Here is a 24,264-nt window from a genome sequence, read left to right as displayed (position 1 = left end):
AGCACTGACACAAAGATTCTTCCTGTCTTGAAGTCAGTCCAGCAATGTATTTCGAATCCCTTCACAAAAGGCATCCCTGGCATCGTTTTTCCCAGACCCCTCCGGTTCCATTTGATAGGTCAGAAACTGAATACACATCCAGCACTTTCTAAGCACACGCTGGTACTAATAGAACACAGGATCTTGACGCCATCTCTTTTTTTTTTTTTTTTTTTTTGGGGGGGGGGTCCAGTCATGGGGCCTGAACTCTGGGCCTGAGTCCTGTCCCTCAGCTCTTCAGCTCAAGGCTAGCACTCTACCACTTGAGCCACAGCGCCACTTCCGGCTTTTTTTTTTTTTGCTTATGTGGTGCTGGGGAATCGAACCCAGGGCCTCAGGCATGCAAGACAAGCGCTCTACCACTGAGCCACCTTCCCAGCCCTTGACGCCATCTCTTGAGGAAAGGAGACGTTCTGGTGATGCCCATTCTCAAGCAGATCTGCGCTGCTCTCAGAAGGACTCCCGCTTGCTAAACCCCTTCCCTCGTAGCCCAAGGCAAGCCCTGCTAAGTCTGCTTCACCCCAACATCATTTTGGGAGGTCCAGATCTGCTCAGACATGTACGAACAGCTGTCTGAGACGGTGGCGGATACTGATGTGGCAGTGTCTGAGTTTTGCGAGGGTTCGGGAAAGGAATGGAATCACCTCTGGGTTGATCACATACATGTCCTAAGATTTCTGTACCTGGGTGTATTTTAACAACTGAAAACAAAATGTCCCCTCAGGAGGGGGGTTGCTCATTTTGGCAGCCTCCTAATGAACACACACAATTTCATCAACACCCCTGGCCTGGGCTGAGGCTGGAGGAGTCTCTGGGGTCCTCCAATCTCTCATCAATCTTCAAGAGGGACATACTTGGGGAAAAGGGGGACATTCCCAAGGCCAGCAGCAGGACCGGCTCACTGAGTCCAATGATGTTACAGTCTCACGGAAGCAGGTTTCTCTCCCAACCTCATTAGCTCAGGAATTTAGAAGCTCCACGTCCCTAGTCTCCTCCCCAAGTCTGCCAGCAACTTGAACTTGAGAGTCCTTGAACTTAGTTTCCAAACATCTGAGCTTCTGAGAATGCTTGGGCATAAAAGGTCAAGAGACCTATTTTGAACCAGAAGAGCTGGCTGTGGAAGCCAGCCCTGCAGGGACATAAGCCAGTACCTACTTGGCACTTGCCACTGACTTTTGTCCTCTTCTTGTCAGACTCTGATGACCCACAGGGAATGGGGATATTTTAGAGTTCATATTTTGCTTTCTTTTCCTCTCCTAATCCTCAAGAAAATATAACCATGGCTCCATCTGTGTGTGTGTGTGTGTGTGTGTGTGTGTGTGTGTGTGTGTGTGTGTGTGTGTATTTTAATTCTTAAAGTTTCTCAGGAAGTTCAGCGCCAGGGAGAGCTGAATCAATAATTATCATAAATTGTACCTAACTCCCATGGGATTAGGCTGAGGAAAATCAGCTTTTAAAAGATCTGAAGACCATGTGATTATACACCCTGCCAAGCACCAGCCACTCTGGGGGTGAAAAAAAAAAAAAGCTGACATCTGAATTAATTTTCTTGGTGCTACATATAACTAAGTAGTATACACTCCATTATTTTGGAAGAAAATAAAGTACGAAAGCCTGCCTTGGCTAATCCGTAGGAGAGGCTGTTATTAATACAGAGACAAGGAGTCTGTCCACAGTGGGGAGGACATCGCTTCTGGTACCTACTCTGGTACCTCAGGACAAAGGTATGGCAGGTGTTATCCGAATTCACAGCTGGATCAGTGTGGACACAGCCCTATCTACCCTGGAAGGTTAGTAGCCCCAAGGGGAAATTTGGAGTCAGAGATCAATCTTTGCCACTGTCTCACATGGCTCAGCTCTCATGGAGTTGCTTAATCTTTCTTTCCCAACAGCCTGTCCGGGCAGGCACAACGGAAGGTTCTCTGTCACTTCCAAGGGGAGAAGTCCCTTAGTCCCATCAATACGAGTAATTTCATCCTTTCTGAAACAGCTCCTCACCACTACCACGCTTCTGTTTTTATAGTTTTTTCAAGAGTCCCACAGGACTGTCCTGCGTGGGTTGGCTTCAAACCTGGATCCTCAGCTCTCAGTCTCTGAGTAGTAGGATTACAGGTGTGAACTGCCAGCGCCAGGTAAGTCTTCCCCTTTCTGTAGATTAGTAATGGCAAAATGGGCATCGTGTTCTCAGACTTCTAATCTTAGATGTACATAATCTGCTTGGTTTCATTCTAAAAGCCAAAGAAGACCAACATATTTCTTGATAAACAGGAATGATGAAATCCTGCAGATCAGCCTTGACTTTATTTCCTTTTTCTCCTGTGCTTATCCCTGTGCAGTGTATTCATTCATCACCTTACATCTGTTTTTGCTGTTCTATACATGCTCTTCTTAACCCCCCTTTTCTCTAACTACTATTTACTTATTTCAAACTATGGTCAGAATGAAATGAACAGATTCTAAGTTCCTCTCAACCACCTACCCCAACAAAGTGCCCCAAATGGGGGATTCAGTAGAAAACTAAGTATGGTTAATGTTCTTCTATTCCCCTTCTTGACTTAGCCAGTTCCATCCAGCAGATACCAGGATGACAAGATGAAGAATATATGTGTGCAGTGTCCTTTCATTGACTTTAATAGCACCACGAGGCAAGGAATGAGTTTAACTGACAGGCATGATTAAACTGAAGATATCTTCCCTGTTCTCCAGTTTTATAGGGTCAGACTGTCCCATTGATAGCTTAAGGGAAGGAATCTCAGGAATAGATCAAAAGGGCACATTCCAAGAGGTAGATAACAGGATATCTGGAAGCAATAAGATAAGCTCACAGAGACTCTTTTCCTGTCATTTGACAGGATTACTGCAGAAGTCAGACACTCATAATCCTGTGTCTTTACTTAGCCATAGCATAAACAACCAGCAGTTTCTACTGACATCATTCGTTCTTCACATACTCAGTCATAGTTCCCATGGGACCTAGGGATCCCACAACTCACAAATTTGTCTATAAAATCCAGCAATAAGGTTTGACTTATGTGTATGTGTAACGTACATGTGCACCCTCCCTTCTCCTTTCCTTCCTTCCCTTCCTTTTCCTTCCCCCCTCTTTCTTTTGAGATAAGGTGTCCCTATGTAGTCCAGGCTGTCCTGGAATTCACAATCTTCCTGCCTCAACCTCCCACTCTGCTTCTGTCCTTCCCATTCCAATCCCTCTAAGTTCAAACTATCCAGACTTTCCTTCTTAAAGCCAAACTCAGATTATATCACCCCAAGGGTCAAACTTTTTAAAGAAATCCTGGAGAGCTAACCCACTGATGTTCTTCAGAACCAAATCTACCTTCTTCCTCCCTAGTCCCCCATTATTTCATTTCCTCTCACTTGCCCTCCTTTGTGTGTGTGTGTGTGTGTGTGTGTGTGTGTGTGTGTGTGTGTGTGTGTGTGTGTGTGTGTGTATGTGAATGTGTGAATGTGTGCACATGTTGCTGGTACTCTGCTTTTTCACTAAAGGATAGTGCTTTCCCACTTGAGTCATATCTCCACTTCTGGCTTTTTGCTGGTTAACTGGAGATTAAGAGTCTCAGGGATTTTTCAGCCCAGGCTGGCTTCAAACCATTACCTCAGGTCTCAGTCTCCTGATGTAGCTAGGATTACAGGCACAGATGCACTGGCCCTAGGCCTTGCTCCAGACCTTCCTTCCACATACTCCCTCTCTGGCAAATGCTGGTTCTACTATCACAACTCCCAGAAATCCCCTTCTCCCCCCAGGCTATCTGTTCCTTCTCTGCTTCCCTTCCAAGGAGACAATAGGCATGCGCAGGTAAGAAGGGACAGCTCAGTCCAATTGTTTCTACTACAGTAAAGATATACATTCAGCAAGCACAATAAGAAATAATTTTAAGTTAAAACACCAAATTTATTGTATAATATCGAACTATATGCACACACATAGAAAATAAACGTCTCATATAATTGTATACCTTTTTTTCTTAATCTTGTATTTATAAAGACTGAAAAACTACTGATTTAGCAATTGGAGTTAAGTTTTAAAAACCAAAAGGAAAAGCAAAAATCTACTATCCTTCATCAAGACTTGATGCTGTATATCACTGTTCATAAATACTTCATTTTATATAAGTAAGACTTTTCTCTAGTCACTAGGAATTTTAAAATTAGGCTTTCACGAGATCTTTGATCATGGAGAATTTTCTTATCCCATGATGACTGAGGCTGAGCACATCATTTTGGGGATACATATATTTAATTTAAACACAACCCCCCCCCCCAAATCCTACCATAAACACACATTTCAAAAGTGATAAAACTACCATCATCAAGAATGTCTTTAAGTCTTGACAATTAAAGAAGGGGAAAGAAACTTTACAATTTAAATAAAAATATTTTTTTAAAAAAAACATAGCATGCATCTGAGAAATCAAGTAACAAAGAACAGAATGAAGTAAAGAAGAAAGGAAATAAAATAAGATGGGAAGGAGGGCAGGAAACAAGAGACAGGGTAGAGAGGGCACACGGTAGCAAACATGGAACAATGGAGAAAGGGGATGGGAACGTTTTATTTCTAACTTTCCTTGGGCAAGACACTCTTTAAAAGTCAATGCAACTAGCTTAGAAATGGAGGATAATTGATTCGCCACCTTGCCATAGGGGTGCGGCTGAGCAAAAGAAGAGAATCGAGTCCAAAAGCAATCCCACTCTGTACTGCGTATCTTCACGGAGGCCTAGGAAGTGGGCCCAGCCACGGAAGGTTGCTATTACCTCCAGAACTTTTGTTATTTCTTTTAAACAGGATGTGCTCGTAAAAGCTCTAAGAAATGCTCCACAGCTCCTCCAAAATAATGGGCCCCACTCCACTTGTTTGGAAGTGGAAGTTTCTGAAGTAGTCCTTTCTTCCTTGGGTTTGAGGGGCTGGAATCAGCCAGGGTGCTTCCCAGGATGGGCTGAAAAGAGACGATCCGCATGCACAGGTAAGAGGGGACAGGTCAGGCAAAGTCATTCTGGTAGAGGAATGGGAAGTTCTGGGGACAAGGAGGCATTATGGGGAAAGGTCAGGGTAGCATTTAAGAAATCGAAGTTTAAAAATCTACTGCCACTTTTGTGTTTTGTTTTGTTTTTTTTTCCAGCAGACTGCAACACAATCACAGGTGCAAGGGACACTGGAATAACTGGGTTTAAAACAAAAATAAAACAAATCAAAACCACCTCCTAGACCAGAGCCAATTTTACACCCCAACCCCTGACTTTTCATAAAGGCTGTATACTACTTAGAACCCTGGACCTGGAAACACATCTACCAGTCCCAACCCACTTAGATAGTAAAAAAATAGAGACCATTCCCCACGGTATTCTGACTGGGCCTCGTGTGGGTCCCGAGGAAGGACGGGAGGGACACCTAAGGGCACGCTGGGGAACTTCAGGCCAAACTAAAACCCTCATAGTTGTCAAGGGCCTGGGTGAGCCGAGCCCTCAGAATCTCTTTGCTGCTGTACTTAGGGAGGTCGAGCAGGTTGTAGCAGGTGTGGGCCACAGGAAAGTACTCCTCCCCGCTGGCTGTGGACTGGATGACAATCTGCAGACTGGCCATGCCGTAGATGGGAATCCGGTCGCTGCCAGTAAGGAACACTGCGGAGGAGAAAAGGCTTTCACAGCTGTGCCAGTGGATCTCAGAGGTCTCCAGGCAACAGAGAGAAAGGCATGACACCCTGTGGCTCGCAGGGAAAGTACAATTATGCTTGTGTGAGTGTGAGCAGCCAATGGAGGCACAGATACTCAGAACTGCTCTCAAATGAAAACATGGCCTCGATCGAAGATGTGCCGCCATACTCATCTTGAACCTTGGCAAAATCAAAACTGAAAGGACTGGTTGACATAGGAGGCAAGGAAGATCTTCCATTAGAAGATAGAAAAGGCGGGCTGGGAAAGTGGCTCAGTGGTAGAGCACTTGCCTTGCATGCTCGAGGCCCTGGGTTTGATTCCTCAGCACCACATAAGCAAAAAGAAAAAAGCCGGAAGTGGCGCTGTGGCTCAAGTGGTAGAGCGCTAGCCTTGAGCTGAAGAGCTGAGGGGCAGTGCCCAAGCCCAGAGTTCAGGCCCCATGACCGGACCCAAAAAAAAAAAAAAAAAAAAAGAAGATAGAAAAGGGCCTCAAGGTCTTCTCTTACTGGAAATGCCTGAGACCTGTGCCACCTAGCTGTTGAAAGGCCCTTTAGGAGCCCAGCACCCATGGATCACACTTGCAATCCTAACTACTCAGGAGGCTGAGATATGAGGATTGCCATTCAAAGCCAGCCCAGGGAAGGAAAGTCTGTGAGACTCTTACCTCCAATGAACCACTAAAAAACCAGATGTAGAACTATGGCTCAAAGTGGTAGAGTGCTAGCCTGGAGCAAAAATACTCAGGGACAGCACTCAGGCTCTGAGTTCAAGCCTCACAACAGATAAAGAAAAAAGAAAAAAGAAATTCCCTTTATGGTCGACTTTCCTCTCCTTTTTTATTCTCTCCTTTCCAAAAACCAGAAGAGCTGATCCAGACATCTTCTAGGCAGGTAAGATGTCTTGTCAGATGTACTGTGACTTGCAATGGTTTTTTTGGTTTGGGTTTGTTTTTTGTTTTTTTGTTTTTTTTTGTCAGTTGTGGGGCCTGAACTCTGGGTCTGGGCGCTGTCCCTCAGCTCTTCCACTCAAGGCTAGCGCTCTACCACTTGAGCCACAGCGCCACTTCCAGTTTTCTGGTGTTTAATTGGGGATAAGGATCTCATAGACTTTCCTGCCCAGGCTGGCTTTGATTTGTGATCCTCAGATCTCAGCTTCTGAATAGCTAGGATTACAGGCGTGAGCCACTGGCACGCAGCTCTGTTTTTTTTTTTTTAAGGGAGATACAAGGAAGGTTAATTCAAGCCATTTCCTGTTATAAATGAATGATTCAGAAAATCACTTTCATATAAACTATTATATTCATGCTTACTTGAAGGGAAGGAACAAGGTCACTGTGCCACCTCATACTGCTAGATGCAAATGACCTTGGTACCTCAGCCTCCCAAGCAGCTGGGACTATAGATATGATTCACCACACGTGGCAAACTATTACTTTTAGAGAAGTGAAAACAGTGAAATGCTTCTTTCTCTTCCTTTTACTTCCCTGTTATGCAGAAAAGATATAACTTAGCGATTTAGCTGGTACCGATAGTATTCAGACATAAAACGTAAATTTAAAATAGTTACATCTTTACTGTGGTATGCATTGACTCTAAGTTAAGATCAAAACGTGGACAAAGATCAAATTGAGATTACTACTACTTACAGAGAAACTTCTTCTTCTTCTCCAGTGGAAACTCATGAAATGTTTCCCAGAATAGTTTCACAGTGGGATGTGTGGCTGAGTAATCACCCTTATAGATGGCCGTCTGTCCAAAAGAAAAGACAAGAAGCAGAATATGTCTTACCGGATAAAGAGAGTATTCTAGTGGACCTTTTATACCATTTGTATATTTCAAGAAGAAATAACTACCTCAGACTACTTCTGAACTCTGTGCAGACAGAGCATACTTGAAGGCAACCAGGTCCCAGGTGCACACCCTAACCATTGCTCCTTCAGCAGAGCTGAGAGTTGAACCTCTGGCCTTGTGCATGCTAGGCAAGCACTCTAGCCCTAAGCTGCTTTCCCTAGTCTCTGGTTTTCTGAGCCAGGGTTCCTCTGTGGAGCTCACGCTAGCTTTGACCACACTTCATAGCCCAAACTCGGGATCCTCCTGCCTCAGCCTCCCCAGCTGGATACCCCCACACCCGCACCCGAGTGCAGGATGCAGCTTCTCGGCTCACCTCTTGTAGCTCGTCCCAGTTGTAGTTGCTGTTCCCCACCATCATGGCCCTCAGTTCTGAAGGCTGGAAGAGCTCAAGGACTTTGCCACCGCACACCTTTAGGAAGCCGCTAGAGAAGGCTGTGTACCATTCATGAATGGAGACTTGGAAGACATAATTCACATAGGCATCCACAAATTCCTGCCTGCCCAGGTAGACCAGAGAAACAGAATACGATTAGCAACACGTCCTGTGGAGTTTATGAAGCTGGCCTTTGCCACTGATGAAAACAGCGTCTCACCAGGCTCTCCCCCAGGCGACACACTGAGGTGTTACCCGGGTGACCAGCGCTCCACTCCCCCTTCATCCCTGGTTTTAGGGTGCTAGCAAGCACTTGCTGATGTGGGACACGGAAGATGGAAGACAGGACCTGAGCTTCCTCAATTGTCATCTCATTTAAAGTCCTGCCTAGAATTCAGTTTAGAGGGGGAAAAAAATTGAAACCTTTTTCTGCTTAAAAACAAAAGCCTAAGCTATCTGTTTTAGGCTCCTTTCATTCACTTGTGGTTACATGACTAAGCACGCTAATGGAATTAATTACATCCATGTTCAGCAAAGACAACAGAATCTCAAGAATGTTGAGTGGAAACAAGTTTTGAGTGTTAAGTAAAATGTGATAGAATTTATGTTTTTGATTTGTTTGTTATTTTTATTGCTTTTTATTTTTATTTTTTTGTTATTTTTTCAGAACCAGGGCTTGAACTCAGGGCCTCACACTCATCTTGCTTGCTCACCGCTGGTGCTCTACTGCTTCAGGCAGGCCTCCAGTCTGACATTTTGCTGGCTAATGGGAGATGGGAAGCCTCCAGTCTGCACTGGCTTTGATTCTTGCTTCTCTAGAACTCAGCCTTCAGAGTAGATAGGATTACAGGTGTGAGTCACTGGCACCCAGTTTGATTTTAAAATGCTTTAAACAATCAACATCGTGAAGAATACTTTCTACATATTATATAATATTTCATAAAACTATATTTGAACTCATGGATTTTCTCCAAGATGACACTTTTTCACCTGGTCACCAATTGTACTGATGGCATCATACTAGGAAGGAGGGTGGATAGTTCAAATCCAGTCTCTGCCATGTTTTCTCTCTAAAAATTAACTCTCTCTCCTTTTTTACAATAAAGTGTTCTATTTTCAGAACAAAGCCACTATAGTGGTTTAAACATGAAATGTTCTCCGCAAAAGGCTAATGTATTAAAGGGTAGGTCTCCAGGCTGTGGCTCTACTTGGAGGAGTTCGGAAACCACAGGAAGTAGAACCCAACTGGAGGAAGTATGGAGCTGGGAACAGATACTTGGATTGTTTCTAGTGCCTTACTGTCGTTTTCTACTTCCTGTCTGCCATAAGGTGAGAAATCTCTGCCTCATGTTTCTGATGTCTTGATGTTCTACCTTGTCATGGAGCCAAGACCTATGCATTGAATCCTCAAATCATGAACTATAAAATAACCCCCTCCCCACGTAAGAGGTTTATATCAGTCCAGAAACACAAAGTGGCTGATGTACTGAGATTACTGTACATTTTAATCCCCGATGCTAAAAGTTTCTCAATGGTGCAAATAATGCACCATTTCCTTGAAACCCATTACACAAAGCTAACCCTATTTTTTCTGGTACAACTGCCTGAAAGAAGTACCTTCAAAAGATAAAAGGAAGAAAAAAAAGTTAAGAAGAAGTACCTTCAACAGTTTACATATTGTTATGCCTTTTTTGCGGGGGGGGGGGGGGGGGGGGAGGGTCCGGTCGTGGGGCCTGAACTCTGGGCCTGGGCGCTGTCCCTCCGCTCTTTAGCTCAAGGCTAGCGCTCTACCACTTGAGCCACAGCACCACTTCTGGCTTTTTTCTTTTTGCTTATGTGGTGCTGAGGGATTGAACCCAGGGCCTCAGGCATGCAAGGCAAGCACTCTACCACTGAGCCACCTTCCCAGCCCATGCCTTTTTTTTTCTTTAATGAAATTATCGTTTAAGTCAATAGACCTTTAGTAGAATGGATTAGCTTCACAATATAGGGGGCTGCATCTAATCAGCTGAAGACTATAAAAGGAAAAGACAAGACCACAGTATCGACTTCTGCCAGAAATTTCAGCCCAAAGCTGAAACTCACCCTGCCCGAAATGGGATTTCAGACTGGCCAGACCCCAGGATCACATGAGCCAGTTCCTCAAAGTCAATCATATTATACATGGGGTCCATGACTTGGTGATGCATCAGCTGATAACCTTCAACTGCTTAATGATGCAAGTGACAGGGGCACTGTAGAAGCTCCTGACAGCGGTGCAGAAGGCCCAGCGCTCACCTTCTCCACAAAGAACCAAAGTCACTGACAGGTGGGTGTGGGAGAGCACGGGAAGTCAGCAAGACTAGAACCAGATTCAGAAGCCTAAGACAGGAGTGCAGTAAGAGACACAAAACACCCCGCATCTGCCACCCAAGCTGGAAAGAAGCTCCTTCCCTCTGCAGGGGTTAGGGCAAAAGGGAGAGGAAGACAAGCACATGAGTGCATCTGCCCACAGCCCTAGCCATTGGACCATGTGGCCAGCAGCCCTCTTAGCTAAGACCTGAGACCTGAGCAGGAACCTGGCTTTGGGAGAGGATTTACACTACTCCCCAGAGCCCCAGGGTACTGTAGCTAGGTGCCATCTTGAGAAGAAACCTCCTCTCTGACTTAGGGGGACTCTGAGGATCAGAAACTCCCACATGTTCTTATCTCTGGAAGACTCCCACTGCACAAGCTTGGAAGTCGTTGTCTTGTGTCTCTCCCCATGAAGTATCGTGCCACCACCAAAGGGGGGTGACCATGCCCACTGTAGAGGAGCCACGCAATGTGCACCCCAGGCCTACCGTGGTCCGCACCAGACCTGCCTCATCTGCCTGTGTCCCCACTCTCGCGTGGCCTGCGGAGAATGTGGCTCTCTACCTCTGCTACTTGGGAGGTTAAGGCTGGGAAGACTGAGGTTCAAGGCCAGCCCAGGCAGAAAAGTTTGTGAGACACTTCTTCCACAGAGAACTGGACGTGGTGGCGCACACTTGTTACCTTCACTACGGCAGCAAGTCTCACATAAGGGCCTGGCCCAGGTGTGCACCTGGGCAGAAAGCAAGAGCCTAACTCAAAAATAATCTGCAAAAAAACAAACAAACAAACAAAAACAAGAGGACTTGAGGTGTACGTCGGCAGGAAGGCTGCCTGCCTAGCAACATGAGGCCCAGAGTTCAAACCCCAGCACCTCTGAAAAACACATGAGAAAGAACATCAAAATGCACTAGCAATGGCTAGCCTAGCAAACACCACAGCTGAGCAACCCAGAGCAGCATTGTTTACTCATGGTTCTCTGGAGGGAAGGATGCACTCCCGCAGCCCAGCATCACCACAGTGTCATGCCACAAGGCACTAGCCTAAAATGCAAAGTCTGGTTTCCTGTTCTGTATTTTTCATTAATATGCATTAATAATCCATATTAATTGGGTTCCGTGTGGTATCTGCATACAGGCATATGAAGTGCACTGAGAAATCCAGCCTCTGTCCTCCCCTCCCTCCCTCCCCACACCTCCGCTTCCAATCTCTAGCGATCACGATTCTACATTCAGACGGACTTTTTCAGCTTCCACATATAAAAGAAAGAACGCGTGGGTCTAGTCTTTTCTGTGTCCAGCTCATTTTACCAACATAATATCCTCTGCTCCCTCTACCCTGCGACAAATGTCAGGATTTCATTCTTTCCTGGCTGGATAATAATACTCCATTGTGATGCACAACACATTTCCTCCTCCATTCACTTGTTGACGGGTACAGAGGCCCATTTCCTATCTTAGCTGCTGTGAACAGCGCTTCCATTAACCTGGGCGGGAATGTCTCTTTGGTCTGCTGTCTTTTCTTCCTGTGGACACATACCCAGAACACACATTAAATCTACTGTTCTCCATAATGGAGGTACTAATTTACATCCCCACCAACGGTGTATAGCAAGACTCTTTTCTCCACACCCTCCTAGGATGTGTTATTTTTTAGAATAGCCATTCTAACCAGGGTGAGATGGTACCTAATTATCATTTTCGGTCGCATTTCCCCGATGCTTAATGAGATTGACTGGATTTGTTGCCATCCGTACGCCTTCTTTTCATAGGTAGCTTTTCAGGTAATTTGCCCATTTGAATTGTTTGCTAGGTTTTCTGAGTTACTTGTATATTCTGCCCTTATACAATCCTGTCAGCTGAGCACCTCACACATATTTTCGGTGGGCTCTCTCTTTACTCTGTTGACTGTTTTCTGTGCTGTGCAAGGTTTTAGGCTCAATATAATCTTGTTTGTCAATATTTGTTTTTGTTTCCTGTGTTTTGTGGGTTCTATTCAGAAGATCATTGCCCATATTAATATCTTAATGTTTGCTTCTAGTAGTTTCAAAGTTTCCAGTCTTGTATTTATGTCTTTGATGCAGCCTGAGTGGATTTTTGTAAGAGAAGAGATGGGTCAAGTTTCTCCATGTGGATGCCCAGTCTTCCCAGGACCATTTTATTTCTGCACTGGAGGTGTTCCGTGCTTGTGCTGACAATCATTTGGCTGTTGATGTTGGGTTTATTTCTGGCATCGCTGTTCTGTTCCATTGGTCTTTGCACCCATTTTTATGACAAGACCACATTGTCATTGTAATCCTCCAACATGTCTCAAAATCAAGTAGCATGAGATGTGCAGCTTTTTCCTTTTCTTTTCTCTCTTTGTTCTTCTTCAAGACAGCTTTGCCTATTCACGGATCTCTAATGCTTCCATAAGTTTCACGATGGTTTTCTAGCTTTGTAACAAATGCCGTACGTGTTTTGATAGAGGTTGCAATTCACCTATTAACCTATACATTGCTTTTGTCAGAGCCACCTGAGAAAGCAGGAATGGGTGCAAAGAGTATGAATGTAAAGAAGCAGCAGAAAGCTGCTGTGTACGTGTGGGATGTTTGTAATGCAGGCCGAGGTCTTGGAGGCATGAATGTGGTGAATGCTTGTACGCGAAAGGTTCTGTGTGCGCCACATAGGTAGAGCACAGTTTGAGGCACAGAAATAGGAAACTACCCTTTAGCTCATCACATAACCATGAGGAATGTTTAAGTGGCCAAAAGAGTTTGTCTTACTTAGCTCCATTTGTTATAAAACCTACTGCCCGCACAATAAATTCGAAGGCTGAGAATGGTTCAACAGTGGCAGGGTCTTTCCTGCCTGCTCCTTCTTGCCTCTTCACTTTATTTTTGTCTTGAATTATTATTTTCCATCAGTGTCATATCTGCTGGATGGGACTAGGTAACTTTCAGTGATATGGACATTTTAGCAGTATCCTTCTAACCTTAATATTAACGTAAGTGGTATTTACACACACACACACACACACACACACACACACACACACTGTCTTTAATATTAACGTAAGTGGTATTTACACACACACACACACACACACACACACACACACACACACACACACACACACACTGTCTTTTCCAATTTCCTTCATCTGAGTTTTATGATTCTCATTGTAGAGATCTTGTACTTCCATGTTTAAATTTATTCCTAGGTAATTTTAATTTTAATTGTGTGTGTGTGTGTGTGTGTGTGTGTGTGTGTGTGTGTGTGTGTGTGTGTGTGTGTGTGTGTGTGTGTGTGTGTGTGTGTGCGCCAGTACTGAGGCTTCAACTCAGGGCCTGGGTGCTGCTCCTTGGCTTTTTCACTCAAGACTAGCAGTCTATCACTTGAATCATAGTTCCATTTCTGGTTTTTGGTGGTTAACTGGAGATGAAAGTCTTATAGACTTTCTTGCCTGGACTGACTACATACTACAAATTTCCGATCTCAGCCTCCTGAGTAGGGAGGATTAGAGGTGCCACTGGTGTTTGGCAATGTATTTGCCAGACCTGGGTGCTGTCCCTGAGCTGCTATTTCCAGCTTTTTTTTTTAGTAGTTTGTTGGAGATAAAGAGTCTCATGAAGTTTCCTGCCTGGCCTGGATTTGAACTGACATCCACTGATCTCGACCTCCTAAGCAGCTAAGATTATAGACTTTAGCCACCAGCACCCAGCAAGTTGTATTTTTTAAGTAAAAAAATTGTTATTCAAAATTTTATTTTAACAAAGAAATCATCTTATAAATATGCTAGAAACAATTGCATAAAAGAAAAACATATGAATACTTATCTTGGGGTTCATTTCACCTAACATCAACTCATCTGACCTTTTCTGCTTGTCTCAGACATTGTATGTCCCTCCCCCACGGTATAACCCCTGCTTTCACTGTATTTGATGTTGGTATAATTTGTGGAGGGGAAGGGAAAAAACAAACCATTTAAATAGGGATACAAGTGGACCCATTGCAACAATGAGATGTACAAGTCATTATGTCGAAAAACAAATTTTACAACTTTGACGGGGGAAGGGGAGGGCTGGGGGGACGGGAGGGAGGGATGGGAAGGGATGGGAAGGGGAAACAAAGGAGGAGGCAACAATGCTTGATAAGAAATGTACTCATTATCTTGCCCATGTAATTGTAACCCCTCTGTACGGTATTTTCACAATAAAAATAAAAAAATAAAATTTTATTTTATAGAAATGTCATTTCTTTCATGATTTTCTTCTTGATATTGAAAAGCTACTGATTTTGTATAGTGCTTTTGTATCATGCTACTTTGCTAAATTGTCATCTCTCATAATATTTGATTAAGTCTTTGAGCTTTTACATACAGAATTATGTTATCTGTAAATAGAAGCAATTTGGTTTCCTTTCTGTTTTTTATGTCTTTCTCTGGTCGAAATGCTCTGGCTAAGTGTTCTCCTACTATATTGAACAGAAGCAGTGGGCACAGACACACTTGTTCCTGATCTTAGTGGAAATGACTTCAGTTTTTCCAAGTTCAGTATGATATTCACTATAGGTTTTCATAAATATCCTTTTATTATATTGCAGTATGACCCTCGTATATCTGGTATGCTTCAGGTTTTTATCATAAAGGGATGTTAGATTTTGCCAGCTACTCTTTCTGCATCTGTTATGATGAGTGAGCTTTGTCTACCATGTAGCTCAGGTTGGCCTTAAACTGAAGATTCTCCTTCCTCAGCCTCCTGAGGACCAGGATTACAGATGCATACCACTACACTCTGCTTGGATCCTATGATTTTTATCCTGGATCTGTGATGTATTGTATTTGTTGATTTGTGTATGTTGAACTGCCTTTGCAACCAGGAACGAAACCAACTTCATCACTGTGTGTGATCTTTATGCTGTTGTTAATTGCCAGTTTTTAGTTTTGCAAGGTTGACTACTGTTACCTATAACTGGACACGGTAGTGAAGTCTTATTATAGCCTCTTGTGGAAGGGTTTCAGTCATAGTAGATATGAGATCCAGCTGACACAATTCTGGGTACCTGTCAACAGGAGATAAAGACAGCAGACCAAAGAGACATTCCCGCCCAGGTTAATGGAAGCGCTGTTCACAGCAGCTAAGATAGGAAATGGGCCTCTGTACCCTTCAACAAGTGAATGGAGGAGGAAATGTGTTGTGCATCACAATGGAGTATTATTATCCTGCCAGGAAAGAATGAAATCCTGACATTTGTCGCAGGGTAGAGGGAGCAGAGGATATTATGTTGGTAAAATGAGCTAGACACAGAAAGACCAGAACCACGCGTTCTCTCTCATATGTGGAAGCTGAAAAGGTGCATCTGACTCATGACTGCTAGAGGCTGAAAACTGGAGGAACTGGGAAGGGAAGGAGGGGAGAAGGTGGATTTCTCAGTCCATGTTCTACGCATGCTTGTGACTGTCACATCATACCCAGTTAACATGTAAGTATAAAAGTATAAAGTATAAAGCTACAGCTATTAAGTGTGGCACTGGTAAGAATAGTATGTTAATAAATTCAATATATATATTTATCCAGTTAATTTTCAATGTATTTGCAATGCAGTTCAGCAGAAAAAAGAAGACAACCCTTTTTAAAATAAATTATGCTAGATCAATATGATTTCATTTAAAAAAAAAGCAAAACAACAAAAAACCCCACTCCTATACAAAAGTCAATTCAACATGAGGTATAGACTAAATATTAAATTCAACATTATCAAACATTTATAAGAAAACATGGAGTGGAAGGAAATCTTTTTATGGCCTTGGATTTGGCAGAGATTTCTTAGGCTGCCCAAAACAACAATCCACAAAAGAAAAATTAAGGTTGGGATGAAAATATTCAAAAGCTGCCTTTGGTTATGAATTTTTTTTAAAGGAAAGGAAGAAAAAAACAGCCTGGATATGTACCTTATAAAGGACTATCTAGAACATCTATAGAATATTTAAAATAAAATACAAAATGTGAAATAAAAGCAACTTACAAAATGGGCGAAAGATGCTGATTCTTTATCACAGGAGATACAAAGACTGCCACACATGCACACTGGGAAACATCTGATATCATAAACCACTGGCTCACGAGTTACTCAGGAGGCTGAGATCTGAGGATAGAGGTTCAAAGCCAGCCTGAGCAGAGAGGTCTATGAGATTCTTATCTCGACCATTAAAAAGCCAGAAGTAGAGCCACAGATCAGGTGGTAGAGTACCAGCCTTGAGTGAGAAAGCTAAGAACAGCACCTAAGCCCTGAGTTGAAATCCCAGTACTGGCACAAAAAAGAAATTAAGGATCTCAATAAACAGCTAACAGATAAAGGGGAAAACTTGACAACAGCAAATGCTGGTGAAGATGTGAGAAACTGCAAATCCAAATTGGATCCCCATTTGAACAAAGTGGGCACTTAGGACATTAAAGCCACAAATAATCTGGCAATTCAATCCTACAGGGAGATATCTGCCCAAGAGATATAAAATCATGAAACTGGGCATGCCTTGATATCCGACCTGCAAGCTCGCTGCTGCAATCCTAGCTACACAGGAGGCTGAGATATGGGAGATTGTGCATTGAGCCTAGCCTGGGCAGAAAAGTCCATGAGATTCTCTCTCCAATTAACCAGCTGAAAATAAATAATAAAACTCTGAGCTGGAGAGCTGGGAAGGTGGCTCAGTGGTAGAGTGCTTGCCTTGCAAACATGAAGCCCTGGGTTCGTCAGTACCACATAAACAGAAAAAGCCAGAAGTGGCACTGTGGCTCAAGTGGTAGAGTACTAGCCCTGAACAAAAGCAGCTTAGGGACAGTACCCACGCCTTGAGTTCAAGCCCCATGGCAAAAAACAAAAACAAAAATAAAACCTCTGGGCTGGAGATATTGCTCAAGCAACAGATTGCATGAGGCTTGGATTTCAAATCCTAGTATGGGAAAAAAAAGTGAAAGAAAACAAAGAAATCACACGTGCTTTTTTTTTTTTAAAAGTAGTATTAGGATTTGAATTCAGAGTACTTGATTGCAAAGCTGGCGTTGTACCCCTGAGCCGTGTGTCCAGTCCTGTTTTTCACCATCTATTTTTAGGATATGGTCTTACCTCCCACCTCAGGGAGTGACTAAATCAGGATTCACCTACATTAGGTATTGTAAAGGTGGGGAGTGGGCTCCTGGGGAGGGGAATACAGTCATAAAACTTAATGCTATCCTAAAACGTTAAGAAAATTGAGGGGAGGGATAGAGTTGGGAGGGAGGGAGAAGCATAAAAAGAGTGAGACCCATCATGATCCGCATTGATTGCTTTCATAAACTGGTCTGTTGAATAGTAACGCCTTTGTACAACTACTTACACTACGGATAATTTAAAAAATAACTAAAAATTAGCAAGTGCTTGCTATGTCCACACCAGGTAATTTACATAGTAATGAATATTCATAAGAACCAATATGCCTATATGTCTATATTATATATGCCTATAATCCTAGCTACTCAGGAGGCTGAAATATGCAGAATGGCTGTTCAAAGCCAGTGGGGGCAGAAAAGTCTAAAAAATAGCCAGCAAAAAACTAGCCTGGTGGTGTGGCTCAAGTGTTAGTGTGCCGGCCAAGTGAGCAAGAAGCAAGCTGAGGCCCTGATTTCAAACCCCAATACGGGGCGGGGGGCATATGATGACAGCTTTGTGTAAGCCCCAAGTCAGTAAGAGAAAAGCATTTAAAGTAGTAAAGAATTCCTGAGGAATCCTTCAGAGAATCATCTGCCTGAACCATTGGTAGATGTGTGCCCTAATCCTAACTCAGGAAACGGATTTTGGTCTAAAACACCAGGCAAAAGAATGGAACTATATCATCAGTTGGACAGCAGAGAACCGTGCTGGCGGCTGAAGGCCTTTACAGCGCTCCCAGATGCAGATCCCAGGATGCACAGATGCGCCTGCGGGCCGTGGCTGCGCAGGTGTGTGCGTGGACGTCCCCAAGGAAAAGACCAGGCGACAGCATTCCTCCGGGGCTCCACACCTTACAGGGTTCTGGTGTTCTCACCCTTCCCCAGTTTTACCTCATCCCACAAGCCTCTGATGGAATCTTTGAGAATACAAACCAAGATACCCAGAGCTCTGAGATTTCCCAACCACATAGCTCCAAAATTGCTTCCCAAGTGGAGACCTGGTAGCTAACCAGTTGTGGGTACATGCGGCTAGATCTGAGGGCCAGCCGAGGGGATGGATTGGTGAGTGGGTGGCTGCTGGGGGATGGGAGGCCGGCCGGCCGGCGGGCTGGACGGGTGGATCGGTGGGTGGACGGATGGATAGGTGGGTGCACGGGGGGATGGCTGGCTGGCTGGGCATCTGAGACGCTCCAAGGCCCCGTCCATACACAGACCCCGCAGGTCTCCAAAGGGGTGGAAGAGAGCCGGGTTTCCCACGCTTCCGCTTTCTGGCAATGAATTAAGCCCAGATGAAAGCAGCCATCGGCAGAGCCGCGCGGACACGCGCGCCCAGGGCTGACCAACGCCACTAAGGAGCGATGCGGACCGCGGTCTCCAGGTGTAGGTGGAGGGTCCTGGGCGCTGGGGTGGGGGTGAGGGGCGCGGGGACGCTGGCGGTGTCCGGGTGCCGCAGGCCAGGGCAGCTGGCGTCCGCGGCCGGGCCCTGCGGGCGGGAGGAGGGGCTGCAGGTGGGGGGGGGGGGCGTGAGGAGAAGCGGGGAGGGGGGGTGGGAGGCGTGGGAGGCGGCATGGAAACGACTAGAAGAATCTGGTGCAGTGTGAGCGCAGCTGTCAGCTGACGGCGCGGAGCCAGTGCGGTGGCGCGGGCGCGGGGCGCGGGGCGGGGCCGCGGCGCCGACCCCCGCACTTGCCGCATCCGCAGCATCATCTCTCCGGACCCGCGCCGACCCTCGCACTTGCCGCAGCCACAGCCGCAGCATCCAGACGCGCGCCGAACCCCGCACTTGCCGCAGCCGACCAGCTCGGACTCAGAGCCACCGGCGGGCGCCTCCCGACCTCCGCGGCAACTCCACGCGACCATGGCCGATCCGGAGAACCAGAGCCCCGCGGAGCCCAGCCAGGCGGCAGCGGCGGCGGCGGCGCCAGCGCCGCCGGAGGTGGCCGAGGTGGGCGCCACCGAGGAGGTGATGGCGGAGGGCGGCGCGCAGGGCGGCGCGGCGGCGGCCGGGGAAGCGGCCGTCCCGGGCGCCGACGAGCCGCAGAGCGCGGCAGCGGCGGCGGCCGAGAGCGCGGCCAAGCCCCGCAACGACTTCATCGAGAGCCTGCCCAACTCCGTCAAGTGCCGCGTCCTGGCGCTCAAGAAGCTGCAGAAGCGCTGCGACAAGATCGAGGCCAAGTTCGACAAGGAGTTCCAGGCGCTGGAGAAGAAGTACAACGAGATCTACAAGCCCCTGCTCGCCAAGATCCAGGAGCTCACGGGCGAGATGGAGGGCTGCGCCTGGACCCTGGAGGGGGACGAGGACGAGGATGAAGAGTACGACGACGACGAAGAAGACGGCGACGAGGAGGAGGACGAGGAGGCGGGCGCGGCGGCGCGGCGCCGCAACGACGGCCCCAACACCCAAGTGCCCGACGGCGCCTGCAAGTAAGCGCGGGGCGGGGGGCGCGAGCCACCGGGTCCCCTCCTCCCGCCCTCCCCACCCCGTCCTCCCCTCTGATAGACGGTACAGGCCCTCTGCTGACGTTTCCTAACTTAAATCCCAAGTAACTTAAGCCCATTCCACCTCTGAACGCGACCAGAGATGTAGCAAAAAGCAAGCCCCGCTCAGGTGAGCGTGGTGATTGGTTTGGTGAGTTCACCCCCCTCCCCCCGCAGCTTCAGAAGACGGGAAGAAAAAAGTAAGTACGTCATGTGGAATCCATCATCCACCTGTCCATCCATCCATCCATCCATCCATCCATCCACTCCGACAGCCAAGCAAACCCTGACGCATCTCCAATTGGCTTAATTCTTTTCATTTCTGTCGCCCTGATCTTTCCCCATGCAGTGATCCCAAGAAAGACGTCATCTTTTAAGATGTGGCTGCAACCAACACAGGACAGGCCGGAGGAGAGAGGGAGAAGCAGCCTGCGACACAGACCGTGAACTATGAACGAGGCCAGGAAAAACTGCCATTTCAACTTTAGGGGAAAAAAAAAATGTTCTGGGTATTTGTGTATTAGAGAAACGTGGCCCAAAAGGCGGGTGTAACCTGTATAATAGTGTCATCCTGTATTCATTACTAACAGTCTCACGTTTGTTTACTTGGCACTGTCTTCAAAAAAAAAAGGCGTTAAAAATAACACCCCTCCCCCAAAGTGTTTTTAGTATTGAATCACTTTACCTAGTGTTGTAGAAATATTCCTTTAATTCAAGAGATGTAGACTGTAGCAAATTCTGTACCGCATGTGTTTCCAGCGTTGTGTGGTTTGATCCCTGTGAAGTGTTTCTGTCATGTAGCTTTTAGGGTGTAGCCGTGAAACCAAGTCAAAACTCCTCACTGAAGCTAATGTTTGGGAAAAAAAATTATATACTTGAAGAACCAACCCAAGTGTGTGTCCCCATCCCCAGCTCAGAAGTAGAAAGGGTTTCAGTTTGCTTGTATTAGCTGTGCCTTCATTATTTTGCTATGTAAATGTGACATTAAATATAAAATGGTGCATAAATAAATTTTACTGCTTGAGGATTGATTGGCATACGGGAAGAATACATTTGATGTGAAGGACCCTTAGCTTCTTTGTGGGTTTTGAAGTCTATGTGCTCTGTAAAGAAACATCCGCATAAAGTTGTTTACCACTGTGGTGTTAATAAAACAGTATTTTCAAAATAAAGACTTAACATTATAACTGCTTGGAGTCTCTTCTTCATTAAATGGGGCCGGTCTTACTCCCTTCCTTGCAATTAAAAACAACTAATGATGTGCTACCCATAAAACCAAGAAACAGTGTTATCTATTAAGTACTGATTAGCCTTTCAGCTTTATTAATATTAGTAGAGAAATGATAAATACTCTGGTAATTCAACCCTCTTTTTTCCATGGGCAAAGAGGGGGGAGGGGGGAAAAATAACCATTATGATGTCCCTGCATTCATGATTCCTTATTGTCAAAGAAGAATGTTCCTTTTAATTCAATATTGCAGGAAATTGAATAAACCATCTTGTTTTGGCTTCAATATAAAATCAGGTTTTAATTTCCTCCTCAAAAAGATAAGACTTCAATATGACATTATGAATATACCAAAAAAAAATTCTTTCCAAAAAGCAGATCCCAATCTCTTCCATTTCCCCGAAGGGTTAAAATGACACAGAAGCTGCTTTTAAAGTCAAAATGGAGGGTAGCTCTGACCTGTTGCTAATGACGACGGCCTGGCACAAACAACCTAAGGTGGTGGTAATCTTCTGCATAGCCAGGCTAACCGGAGGAAAAGTAAAATTTATCACCACATAATTCATGGCTATCATAGTCATGATTATTTTAGTAAAATAAAAAAAAATATTTATATCTCTAAAACTGAGAGACTCATTCAGCATTTTTCCAGGGCCAATAAAAACAAAAATGATTCACAAATTAAGGGCATAATTACTGGGGAATTTATTTTACAGGTAATTTCTACTGAAGTCTGTCTCTGCATGTGTGTATATGTTTAACAACCTACCAAAACAAATGTCTATAACCTATGTTAAAAAAAAAGACAAAACAGGATTTCACAAATGTAACAGGTTTTTGATTATAAGACTGGATGTCACAGAAGTGGTAATTCTTCCCAAATTTGTTTTTTATCACAATTCAAACTGAAATCCAAGTCACATCTGGAATTTAATACAACTACCCTGATGTTTACGAATGAGACTAGTTAAGAAAATGTTTAGTACTTTAGAAACCATTTAGACATTTAAAGATTCAAAGAATTTTTCATTAAAGAAAATACATTAGGTATTTATCAACTATTAGACACAGAAAGGCTGAGATTAGGGTGGCATCAGACCAAAGGATGTAACAGATGATGACGGCTCAAAATGAGGAAAGGATAAAGATTTGAATATGCATTCAGATGCCAACAAAAATTAGGAATATCCACAATGAATATGAATGGCAAAGGGCTAATACTATAATAACAATAGCCTAAGGCTGTATTATTCATTTGGAAATGATCTAGTTCTTTTAGAGACATACTTGAGGATCATCAACAGGTTATTTACACAGAGAAGGTTCGGGTGGAGAGACACGTCCCTGCACTGCAGCACTAGGTAAAACGGCTTGAGACAGCTCCCAGCTATGGGATCCAGCCAGCAAGCCATTCTTTCCTGATAAGACTTTAGCTACAGGGTTTTTTGCTAGTGCCTGACCACACCACTACCTCAAGGGTTCCAGGATGTTTGCAAAGCCCTTCATAATTCCAAGTGACTTCCATCATTTTCTAGCTGGGATCATGTTAACCCTGCATTTCCTAGCTTGTTTATTTGATAGCCACAAAACCTGGGTTTGTGAAGCATCTAGCAGGATGCCTTCCCTTCAAGGCAAGTCAAAGATGATATAGCTCAGTAAACCATTTGTAATTTCTTACAAGCCAAACCTAGCCAACGAAGTGCAAAGTCACTGGCAGAGAGAAAGGCAGCCTGCATCACCCACACAGCCAACGCTCTAGGGGTCTGTGCAGAAAATCGTAGCATGTAAGGCTCATGTGCACAGCTAGCACAGCACTGTCCCTGCCTGTAAGTTTACACTCTGTGCACAAATGCCGGCGTACCTGCATTGCACATACCCATCCACAACACCAAAATCAATCGTTTTACAGGAAACAATTCTGTGGCATGTCATGTATGTCATATATTACATTCACAATGCTTCATAGCTATTACCTTTGATTAAGAGATAGATATATAAAGTAAGTAGACACACCATCGAAATGGATCACCTCTTTATGGAATATTTAAAGTAGCCTATATGTGAAAGAAGATTTTAATGGAACTGTTAATCACGTGTAAGGATGGGTGAATGGTTGTTATGTATTGAGGATGATACATAAACTGGCAAAATTCATTAGCCATCAATTTAGCAAAAATATCTATCCACTGATTCAATATGCCATACATTTTCATTTAAGTTCATCCTTGGGATCTTATCATTAAAGGGCAATTTTATAGGCAAAAAATAAATCCTTTATATACACACACAGACATGCAATGTAATAGCCGTTAAAACCTGGGTAGGGGAAGGAAAAGAAAAGGAGAAAAAGAACATACACACAAGTCAAAACGGCTACTATGAAAGGCAGAGTTTTGTAACAATATCTGAAGTACTGTTCTAGCATAGCATGTTCTAACATAGCATGTTTTTAACTTCAACTTTGAAAAAATACGTTGTCTAAAAAACAAAAACAAAAACTAGCAGCATCTTCAGCCATTCTCTTCTCCTGGAGTTAAGGGGGACAAGCATCCCCCAGCCCATCTCAGCAATCAGTGACTGGATGTGGATGTCCACAGAGCAGACACTATGACTCAATCTGCCTGGTTTTGAACCCTGGACTTGTAGCTATGTTAACTTGACTGAGTGACCTAAGCTCTCCATGCCTGGATTCCTCCGTCAAGTGGGATGGCTTCCACGTCAAGTACTTGCAAAGGTGCCTGAGGCCTGGCGAGCACTTGGGAAGTTGTCACCAGCCTCTTATCTATCTGCTGTTTCTGCCACATGGCTACGAATGCACACTCCTGCACACTCATGCACTACCATGGGGAGAGGTCCACTTAGTTTATCAGAGTCCCAACTTCAGTGGATCTTAAGGACTCTTATCATATTATATGACCACCTCCAGGTTCTTTCTATGCAATCTAGGTGCTCTAGGGAGCAACAAACAAACAGCAACAACAAAAAAACAAAACAAAGAGCAACTGCATTAAACTGAGGTAAGTTTAGGGGAAAATGGCATCATTCACAGTTTGTCATTAATAATAAGAACTTCATGTTGCAGAGCATGAAAAACTCAGAGAATGAGCAGCCAGGAAGCACACTATTATCCGGA

The 24,264-nt window shown here is 44.6% G+C and overlaps 2 protein-coding genes across 7 annotated transcripts in view; one reads left to right on the top strand and one right to left on the bottom strand.

The window, feature by feature from the left end:
* Positions 1 to 3,932: 3,932 nt before the first annotated feature.
* Herc3 (HECT and RLD domain containing E3 ubiquitin protein ligase 3) overlaps positions 3,933 to 24,264 on the bottom strand; it is a 106,266-nt gene continuing 85,934 nt past the window's right edge. For 2 of the 6 annotated variants that reach the window (XM_070022260.1, XM_070022262.1), the window contains exons 23-26: positions 7,870 to 8,053; positions 7,352 to 7,454; positions 5,541 to 5,673; positions 3,934 to 4,991 (exon numbers count right to left, since the gene is read on the bottom strand). In XM_070022260.1, coding sequence (XP_069878361.1) covers positions 4,859 to 4,991; positions 5,541 to 5,673; positions 7,352 to 7,454; positions 7,870 to 8,053 — 553 coding nt within the window. In that variant the 3' untranslated portion in view covers positions 3,934 to 4,858. Of the gene's footprint in view, positions 5,674 to 7,351; positions 7,455 to 7,869; positions 8,054 to 24,264 lie in introns of all 6 variants that reach the window. The other 4 variants (XM_070022264.1, XM_070022265.1, XM_070022263.1 and 1 more) reach the window with 3 other exon arrangements.
* Positions 19,118 to 21,088, top strand: Nap1l5 (nucleosome assembly protein 1 like 5). The gene is made up of 2 exons (XM_070022268.1): positions 19,118 to 19,849; positions 20,253 to 21,088. Exons 1-2 carry the CDS (start codon positions 19,284 to 19,286, stop codon positions 20,278 to 20,280), a joined length of 594 nt encoding a protein of 197 aa, XP_069878369.1. The 5' UTR covers positions 19,118 to 19,283; the 3' UTR covers positions 20,281 to 21,088.

This window comes from Dipodomys merriami, unplaced genomic scaffold (assembly GCF_024711535.1).
Source record: "Dipodomys merriami isolate MVZ:Mamm:240054 unplaced genomic scaffold, mDipMer1.0.p SCAF_15, whole genome shotgun sequence".
Lineage (NCBI taxonomy): Eukaryota > Metazoa > Chordata > Mammalia > Rodentia > Heteromyidae > Dipodomys > Dipodomys merriami.
Note: the sequence above shows the minus strand (reverse complement) of the source record. Positions and strands in the feature narration are given on the sequence as shown.